Raw genomic sequence first — 10,468 nt, 5'->3', positions numbered from 1 at the left:
TCGCTAAGGGGGTCTGAAAACTCGCTAAATATAGCGACAAAGTCGCTAAGTTGGCAACACTGACAGGTAGTAGAGTCATGTGACTCCACCGCGTCAAGTCTGTAACGTAGCACAGCGTCTTAAAGGGACATGAACATCGCCAGCCTGCACATGCCTTTTCTCTTTTTTTTTTAAATACCGAATTTACCGACATGGGCAAAATGACGTCGATGAGAGTCATAAATTTCGGTAACGATAAATTTTTGATATATCGCCCAGCCCTATCTTGTACAATTCTAGGCATTCCAGTATCCAGCTGTGGGGCATTGAGTCATAGGCCTTCTTGTAATCAATCCAGGCTGTGCACAGGTTGGTCAGTCTGGTCTTGCAGTCTCGGCTGACTGTTCTGTCTACCAGTAGCTGGTGTTTTGCGCCTCTGGTATTCTTGCCAATCCCTTTCTGTGTCCCACTCATGTATTGACCCATGTGCCTGTTCATCTTAGCCGATATGATGCCTGACAGGAGCTTCCATGTAGTACTGAGGCAGGTTATTGGTCGGTAGTTGGATGGGACCGGTCCCTTCTTGGGGTCCTTGGGGATCAGGACCGTCCGACCTTTGGTTAGCCATTCCGGGTGTCTCTTGTTAACTAGCAGCTGGTTCATTTGTGCTGCCAGACGCTCGTGGAGTGCAGTCAGCTTCTTCAGCCAGTAGGCGTGAACCATGTCGGGGCCTGGTGCTGTCCAACTCTTCATACTGGAGATCCTTTCTTGGATGTCTGCCACTGTGATGGTTACTGGACCCTGTTCAGGGAGGTCGCTATGGTCTGCCCTCAGATCCACTAGCCACTGAGCATTGCCGTTATGGGTTGCGTCCTTCTCCCATATGCTCTTCCAGTATTGCTCCGTCTCCAGCCTTGGTGGTGCTGTTCTGTTATTGTTCCCTTGCCACTGAGAGTACACCTTTGCTGGTTCTGTGGAGAACAGCTGGTTTATTCTCCTGCCTTCTATCTCTCTGGTGTACCTCCTCAAGCGGCTGGCCAAGGCTGTGAGTCTTTGCTTGGCAGTTTCCAAGGCCTCAGGTATGGACAGCTTGCTGTATTTCTTATGCACCTTCTTTGTCGCGCCTTTCTATCTTTCAGGTCAGTTCCTCTCGCACTCAACGATCCTTCTCCTATCACACTTGGGGCTATGTACCCAATCTCGGGTGGGGGTGATGATATCTCCCCCCTGACCTGGCGTCCTGACTCCTCCTTGCCGTAGCATTTATGTTGTACCTCGTCAATCTCTAGCTGTGATAGCAGTCCCTTCTTTCGAATGTTGGAACACTGAGCTACTAGTTGTTTCGCCGTCATTGTGGATGTTGGGTATCGAAGAATCCATAGGTCCCTCATCCTATTCATGTAACCCCTTCCGCCAGGGTTAATTGCGTAGTAGCATTCCAACAACGCCCTGTTTTCGTCTCTTGCCCACCGATGCCTTCTTGTTCCAGTAGCCCACTTGTCGTCAGGGTGCCCTGGTTCCTCAACACCTGACGCGGACCTTGTTGATCCGGGCGACGTCCGAGCCGGCATGCCTTCATATTTATCTGTCTCGCTCATGTCTGCGGTAGGCTCACTTAGCATAGGGGGTCTAGCCTTAGGACCCGAGGAGCCTCGCGGAGTAATACGTACTGTGCTTCAACGTAATATTACCGTATTCTGTGTATAAGGACCATAAATGGCACCTGTCCAGAGACATGGTTACGAAGCGGATTTCAAACTCCAGGCTGTCAGTCACGCAGTAGAAGTTGGGAACAGAGCAGCTGTGAAATCTGTCTGTTATTATGCTCAGCATCTTTTAGTTTACATTTTGACTGCACAATTGTGAGCTCTTTGTTATGCACAAAACAACAGTTTTCTTTTATTTATAGAGCATCATTATTTAATAAATGCTCATAATTTATTTTTGAGTAGTTTTTTTCATGTACGTCTATGCTGTATGTTAATAAAAGTGCCTGTGTGACATCTGGGACACAGCTTTGACTAAGAACTCTCTTTTTGTTCTTACTTTATGGCTTTAAAAAAATATCGAGATATATATCTTATATCACCATCCAGCTACAAAATATCGAGATATGAATTTTGGGTCATATCGCCCAGCTCTAGTGTGAAGTGTCATCTCCAACAGCATCCATGATCCTGCCACTTAAAATAAACATCCTGAACTCTATGGCGCAGTCTGATGATGACAGCCCAGCAGTGAGAGATGTAAAAAAAAAAACATCAGGAAGGACCTGGAGCAGAGATACGCTGATCCTGCCCTTCAGAATTACCTACACAAGTGCACAGCTTTAGATCCTCGATTCAAGTCCCTGCGACACTTGGATGATGTCACTCAGCTGAGAGTCTATGGAGCACTCACCAAAGAGCTTGTCCTGAGCATTGAACAAGTAGGCATTCTTTTTTTAGTTTTGAAATTTTATTTTGCTACTGCTTGATTTATAAATATTATTTAAACAAATACAATTAACAGTTTGGTTGTTTATATTTCCTCAGGACCAAGCCGCAGGCACCACAGAAACTGCGACCTCCACAGAGACTCAAGCAGCAAACTCTTCAGATTCACCATCAGCATCTCCACCAGAGAAAAAGTCGGCCATGAAGGAGTTGTTTGGAGAACTGTTCATGGCACAGGAGCCAAGGACCAGGTCTGCAGCCGAAGTGGCAGAGGAGGAAATTAACTTGTACAGGTTAGCAAACTGCATTCCCACAGATGGTAACCCACTGAGATGGTGGAAGGAACATCACAGCTTGTACCTTCATCTTTCCAAGTTGGCACAGTGCTACTTGGTTGTACCTGGAACCTCTGTCCCAAGTGAGAGGGTGTTTTCCACAGCAGGTGACATTGTCACAGCAAGCAGATCTGTACTGTCAGCAGAACATGTGGACATCCTAATTTTTCTGAAGAAGAACATGGAAATTGAGTAAACTATGTTTTGGTTTGTATTTAACAGGACCTTTTATTTAAATTATTTATGCTGTATATGCAGCTAAGTGCTAGCACTCCAGAAGAGTGTTAGGGGAGGTCCATTAAAGAGTGATTTTATGGGTACCTGATTTGTTATATATGCTACTGAGAATATACCCCAGAAGAAGGGTATAGAATAGCTTTAATTTGTATTTATTTTATTTATTTTTTATTCCTTACATGGTGCTTCTTTTTTTTTTTTGCACAACAGAAAATATGTGAAGTATAGCTTTACCAGATTTAAGTTTTCATGTGTTTTCTGTACACCATAGAACATGGTTCTAAAAAAATTTTCATGTCAGGGATTGGGTGTGTTTGTTTTATATTCTGCCAAGAATAGAAAATACAGTCAGGGATTCCCAAACAATGCAGAACTGTATGGTGTTGATACCTTGTTTATAGAACATTTCAAAAATTTAAAAATATATTTAGGAAGGCATTTCTGTGCAATACATATTTTTATTTAAGTTGTTTTTGTTGTATATGCAGCTAAGTGCTAGCACTCCAGAAGATGAGTGTGAGGTGAGGTCCATCAGAGAGTGGTTCATTTTATGGGGACCTGATATGTTCAATATGCTCCTGAGAATTTACCCCAGAAGAAGGGTATAACATAGCTTTTATTTTGGAAAAGGACATTTGTCTGTAATAAACTAGTTTGCAAACTCTTTTATTCTTGTATTATTTTGGTGTTTCAGCAACATTTAATTTAAAAACTGTATTTTTGAGTTAAAAGAAATATTTATAATCTTAATAAATTACAAATTAAAAAAGGCATGAACATTTTTTTGTATCGAAAAAATATCGAACCGTGACACCAAAGTAGGGCTGCTCAATTAATCGAATTTTAATCTCGATTACGATCTGGGTTTTCAACGATCATTAAAAATGACTGAGCCGATTATTAGCACCTCCCTCGTGCTTTACTCTCGCGCTGCTCCGTGTGGCAAATCGAGCGCACCTCTCTGCGTTTCGAACTTGCGTCACAACAATTAAGAGGACCCGAGGGAAGCTCGGAAAGCTAAGCAGAAGTTATTTGGAGAGGAGAGGATAATGGCTGCTGAAGAAAGAATGCCGTTGGTTGAAAAGAGAGGTAAAACGACTTCAGTGGTAGGAAACCAATGTTCCCTGTAAGCTGCGCACGTGCGCAATTGCGCACTGCTGGCACGGTCTCTGCGCACAGAAAATCTGCGTTGCGCACAAAAAAAATCTAACCTGAATTGAAATTAAAATTAAAACTTTAACAATTCTGTTTTGCAGTGTTAGTCAGTGACTGGCTGCTCCTGTATGGGATTAGAACGATGCCACCTTATCCTATAGTCCAGCCAATAATCCGATTCACATTCGTATATACGCAGCCAATCAACGTCGTTGACAGCCTATGACAGCGTCCTTATGTGCCGACACCGGTGTTTTAGCTAGCAAAGCGGCGTGGCTGATGTGGAGTGAAGCCACGTTAATGACAACATGTACAACTAGAGCTGGGCGATAAAACGATAACGATATGTATTGCGAAATAACTTTTTCTCGATAGAAAAATTAAACTATTGCGATAGACCTCATCTCTCTTGTCCTCTTAAAAAAAAAAAAAAAAAGAACAGCCAATCCAAATTAAGTAGCGCAGAGCCGAACCAATCACAGCCGCAGCGTCACGTCACATGACTTGTTACGTACAGCACAAGCGCCAAGGCGCACATGTGTATTTGTTTTTGCAGCCGGGCCGCCCAGGTAATGAAGGAAATGAGTTTGCCGACTACAGAAAAATCAACCGAGAGCGTGAGCGAAGGTTACCGAAGAAAAAACAGATGATAGTTCCAATGCTGGAGAGATTGTCAAACGGAAGGGCCACAGAAGTTCCGTAGTGTGAAGGTATTTCGGCTATTTCAAGTCTGACAAAAAACAGAGTAGCGCGCACTGTAAATTGTGCCGAAAGCAAGTCTGGATATACAATAAAGCGGTGCATGCTCAATCTCTGACTGAAAGCGCTAATTCGTCATTCGGCTTTTGTCAGACTAAAGTAACTGTTAAAACTGTTTGAAAAGCTAAGCTATACAACAAGGAGAGATTGATGCTACGTCCACACGTACCCGGGTATTTTTGAAAACGCAGATTTTTCTATGCGTTTGCACCTTTCGTCCACACGTAAACGGCGTTTTCAGTCACTGAAAACGGAGATTTCTAAAAACGCCTGCCAGGGTGGATATTTTCGAAAACTCCGTTTTTGCATTTACGTGTGGACAAGAAAAACGGAGAAAACGCAGCGTCAAAGGTGTGCGCCTTTTTTGACGTCACACTGTGCGCCACGTTATTGTTTCGGTGAAATGAATTTCTACAATACTGTTACTGTTAATTGTACTCTCTGCAGTGTTTAAATGCTTACATATACACACATAGTTACTGTCCCTCCACACATACGACTCGGTTCTGTTTCTATGCCCCATCTTTGTTTACTATTTCCTACCGAGGCTTCTAGACTTCTGATTGGCCAACATTTCTACACGGTTAGGAATATATCGCCACCTGCTGCTTTGGCATGTTCCTAGCAGCGTTTTCCTTCATTTCTGCGTTTACGTGTGGACGGGATTATTTTTTAAAACGAAAACGGAAAATCTCCGTTTTCAAAAATACCCGTGTACGTGTGGACGTAGCCTGAGAATTTCCTTTTAGTTCTCAGTTTATTTGATATTGACAAAAGTTAGTCAATTTTGTCTGTTCTTCTGTAAAACGACCTAAGATTTATTTTTAGAATTAAAATTTTGTTTCTAAGTGGAATTGACAATTTAGTCTGTTTGTTTGTTCTATTTTGAAACTTAAACGCTTTAGCGGCTGCCTTTTGTGTAGTTTACAGTATTTGCCTTTATCTGAAACTGAAGTCTCATGTTCCTTAAGTACATCTACCCTGTTGAACTTATTATGGGAAATAAATATTTTAATTAAAACAAGCTGCTAATTATTTCACATTTTACTTGTGAGCAACGGCACATTTAAATCTTACAAATATAGTTATTTGGCTTATATCGTGATATATATCGTTATCGCCTGAAATGAAAAAAACATATCGTGATATGAAAAAATCTTATATCGCCCAGCTCTATGTACAACCATTGGAGATGTGAGCAGGACAGACGGAACAATTGACGGAAAAAGTGTGGACTTTATACCAGTTTTTAAATTGTGTTGATAGGCCACGTAAAACCAGAGTTATGATAAAAATATTTGCAATGTTTGGTTTTCTTCCTGAATACTATCGTTGTTTATATTTACTGCGGGAAGAAACGGTAAAAACGGCGTTTTATAAGGAAAACGCTCGAAAGCACTCTCCACCTGTGAGCAAAAACAAAACCAAAAACCCCCCCACCCTTTCCTATTGGTCGAAAAAAGTACCGTGTCGACCAATCAAAAAATTATATGGCAAAGTGGCATCTAGTTGTTAAGAAACGGGGGGAAGTTTTAGGAGTGACGGCGATGTTCTGAGATGTGAGAGATTTGAGACGTTTAGCGCAAATCTTGTGTAGTTAGTGTGTAGTGTAGTCGATAGTTTTGTTGTGTGTGTCAGAACAATGAGGCGGCTGCTGAATGTTACAGGTGTTACAGGAGTGATACAGCTCCTGTTGTCAGGCCTGCAGGTATCAGGCTGGTGTTCTCCTTTATCTCATAGTGGACAGAAATTATTTTTTGGAGTGGCACAAATAATTTGTGTGGCATCAGATTTGATGCAGAACAGCTGATTGTTCTGTAAATAGTTTGAAATGTTTATTTAAAAACACCTTGGCTGCATTAAAAAAAATAAATAGCTGCAAAAAACTTTGTTGTTTGCCAAACTGAGTTACTTTTTTGAAGTAGTAACTATATAATTAATTGCCCAACATTGGTCATTAGATACTGTATTTGGCAGACAGAGAGTTACAGGACTCTCTCCCAGACCACAGACTCATAATATAAGTCAGAGCTTTATGAAAAAAAAAAAAGAAAAGAAAGAAAGTTGTGTTTTCAAAATTGGAGTTCAAGTTATTTTTACTTCCAATAGTGTTAACATACTACACAGGTCATGAACAGGATTTTTTTTTTTAATTTTCATTGTAAGTGGGCTAAAGCAGTTAATTAAAAGTAGTCTAACAGAAATGTAAATGCTGTCATTTGATTATTTTAATGAACCATGTAACTTGGATGGATTAGATGCTGGCGTGACCACAGTGCACACGTCTGATGTCGCTCACAGTGGTCCAAGGGACCGCTCAGGGAGTTTGTGTGTTCGCTCAGACACATGAAATATTTGAGGGAACATTGGTGGAAACATTATGGGTTCGCGGAGTCAGACGTGGATCAAATATTGTGCAGTATTTTGAAGTTCACTAAACATAGATGTTTACATTTTTCATTTATTTTTTATATTGCAAACATTTGCACTGTAATCAGTATTTGCACACTATTTTATATTATTTTTTGACAATCTTTAAAGCCATTATTCAATACATTGTTATTGTTAAATAAATATCGTCAAATAATCGAGATCTCAATTTCAGTGAAAATAATCGTGATTATCATTTTTGCCATAATCGAGCAGCCCTACACCAAAGTATCGAACCGAACTGTCAATTTTGTGTTGCATCCCTAATATATATATATACACACACACATATACACACACACACACACACACATATACACACACACACACACACACACACACACACACACATATATACATACATACATACACTGATAGCTTAGGGTGAGAGGCAGGGTACACCCTGGACAGGTCGCTGGTCTGTCACACACACACACAGAGACAATCATGCACACTCACATCTCATACATGTGTGGTTTTAGCATTATGCACCAAAATGACGCTATCATCATGATACTCAAACTCAAATGATAGTCATTATCATAAACTGGAATATTCTTTATCAGTCATTCATATCTTTACAACTCAGACACACCGAGGTTAACTGGCTGATGGCACCATGAACGCAAATATCAGCAGATGTTGGCTTGAAAAACACTTTCATTAGGCAACAAAAAGACGTCACGTAATGATGTCAGTTACCATGGTTTGTCTGTTGTGTCAGATCAATGTAGCAATTTTGTGACAATGGGCTGAAAGACTTTAAATCACTAAAGACTTTTAACTTCTATAACAAAGATTTTGTCCTGGGCTGAAAAGGGAAAAAAACAATATAACCAAAATGAACAAATATTACCAATAAAAGATCTCTAAGGGCCTTAGTTGTTACCGAAAACATTAATCCCAGTTTTATTTTCAACCTGCGTTTGTTTCACAGTTTCAGGTGTGTCCCATAGTTCATTGGTAACTAAATAAATAAATGTACGATCATATGAACACTTTTTAGGATTGTAAGTTTATAATATGGACACTTGCGACAAACCACAATTTTAATCGGTAGATTAAGTGTATTCTGAATTCATAACTCAACGTCTGGTTTACAAAATGTCTGAAAGTGGTGAAAAAGTACTGATCAAAATTAGCTAAAGCCCAAGATGACAGACAGCATGTGTCAATTAGATAAATGTGAAAAAGAGGAAACGCGATGACAAAGTGAAACAGCTGGGACCAGTTTATATGTCTTTATATTTTTGTCCAAACCCTCCTGACACAGAAGCTACTGTAACCAAAAGCTCACAAAAGCTGTAAAGACTTTAAAGCACGTTATTAAGGAGACTAGCTAAGAAAAGCTAAATGGTGTAGCTGTGTCCTCACTTCTCATTCAGCAGGCTAAAAACAAACTGTGTGGCAGCTAGAAGAGGATGCTGGCATGTGTCCCAGCTGGCCTCAGCTAACGGATGTACTCATTCCCTTCAGCTGACAAGAATACTCCAGCATGAGCGCTGGATTATCCTGCACTCCCCTGGTACTTATTTTAACTCATTCAAGTACTACTACTACAGATCTATGGCCGATGATGTAGCTCTCTGTGTAAAACTCCAACATGACAAATAATCTTTGTTCACTCACAGTGGCTGGATCCGCTCCAGTGCCTGCCGGTCAGCAGAGACCCTCCAAAGGGGCGCTGGAGTCCTCCTACAACGGACAATAGTCCCTTCTCCGGCCCGAGCCCCGGGGGTCTGTGGTAGTAGTCCATGCTTAGAAAAGAGCCCGTGCTTGGGCTGCTGGGACTTGGGCTTAAACCCACAACATCCACGCTTTCGTACATCTCCGAGAGGCGGGAGTCGGGATGTGGTCTCTGTGTGGTAAATAGAGGGAGGGGGGAGATCAAAGCGTCCTGGACGGCAATGAGAGAAAGAGGAGCGGAGGGAAGGAAGAGTTCACATCTTCATAACAGACTGATAGGAGCCAGAGGAGGAGGAGGAGGAGGAGGTGGTGGATTCCCGGTGACCTTTCAGGTTTCGGACAAACGTAGTTAACAGTCAAACTTTGCCGTCTTTTGTGATGTTATTCATTTATTCTTTTGCATTTCCTTCACAAATTAAACATCGCTACAGTCCAAATGCTACAAGTGCTAACAACCCAAGTGCCGTGCTGCTACCTCGAAGCCCTGAAAAGACGAAAAGACTAAAAGCCAGGGGAGAGAAACACTGTCGCTCCAGTCGCCTCTCGCACCGTCACACAGTTGTGTGTCATGTTTTACTTCATAGTGACCTCTGAGTGTAGGCTGCCGCCTGCGTCCGCTGATCCACAGCTCCTATTTTATAAATAGTGGCTAAATATATCGTGTCATACAACTTGCCCCTGAAGCCACCCAGGTGAAGTCTTTTTCACCGACATTGTGCTCTGTAATGTCACAGCCAGTACACTCTGTCCTTAAATCCACGCACGCTGTCAATGAATGTAACCAAAGCCGAAAAGTAAATCGGTCCGGGTCGGTTGGTGCTTCGCTCGCTCCGGTTCAGAGAGTCCACGCATTAAAAGCAAAAATACGTAAAAAACCAAAAAAAGCCCAGAGCCGACACATTAATGCAAATGTGAGCGGTGTGGGACTTTGAAGTTGCCGCTGTATATGCAAAGAGCAGAATATCCAGAGGTGAGGAAGGCTAGAGAGACAATCCCAGGCAGTCAGGAGCGTTGCTTGTTGCTACTAGCTGAGGTCCAGCAGCGGTACACGAGTGTCCTGTGGTAACCCCCACTCTGTACCCGACGGCCTCTCTCTCTCTCTCTCTCGCTCTCCTTTCTCTCTTGCTCTCTTTCTGGTTGGGGAGAGACACCAGCTGCGCACGAGCTCCCCCTACTTGTCATGCGCGAGCCTCCAAATAAAACCTACCTGCTTTGTTCAACCGGGAGGAGGGTATGGAGTTAAAGGAAATGATTTTAATCGTGGCTTCTCTTGCCCCCATATAAGGACTTTAGGAGATTTGCCTGTCCCATAACAGTTTGGTAATGGAGTAAATTTTACATTTTAATCACTGAACAATTCACTTACAGCAGTTTGGCCCACTGCCATCCCCCAACTTCCCTTTACTAGATTATCTTAAAAGAAATGAGTGTGTGAGAAAGGCTTTTTTCTAC

General features: G+C 41.9%; 2 protein-coding genes across 2 annotated transcripts in view; one reads left to right on the top strand and one right to left on the bottom strand.

Moving 5' to 3' along the window:
• rarab (retinoic acid receptor, alpha b) overlaps nt 1-10,141 on the bottom strand; it is a 29,158-nt gene extending 19,017 nt beyond the window's left edge. The window contains exon 1 of the mRNA XM_003446446.5: nt 8,960-10,141. Within this exon, the coding sequence (XP_003446494.1) occupies nt 8,960-9,158 (199 nt within the window). The 5' untranslated portion in view covers nt 9,159-10,141. The remainder of the gene's footprint in view (nt 1-8,959) is intronic.
• LOC102080700 (uncharacterized) overlaps nt 1-10,468 on the top strand; it is a 107,651-nt gene that overhangs the window by 55,413 nt on the left and 41,770 nt on the right. The window lies entirely within an intron of this gene.

The sequence above is a fragment of the Oreochromis niloticus genome, linkage group LG4 (assembly GCF_001858045.2).
Source record: "Oreochromis niloticus isolate F11D_XX linkage group LG4, O_niloticus_UMD_NMBU, whole genome shotgun sequence".
NCBI lineage: Eukaryota > Metazoa > Chordata > Actinopteri > Cichliformes > Cichlidae > Oreochromis > Oreochromis niloticus.
This window is presented reverse-complemented; position numbering and strand designations above follow the sequence as displayed.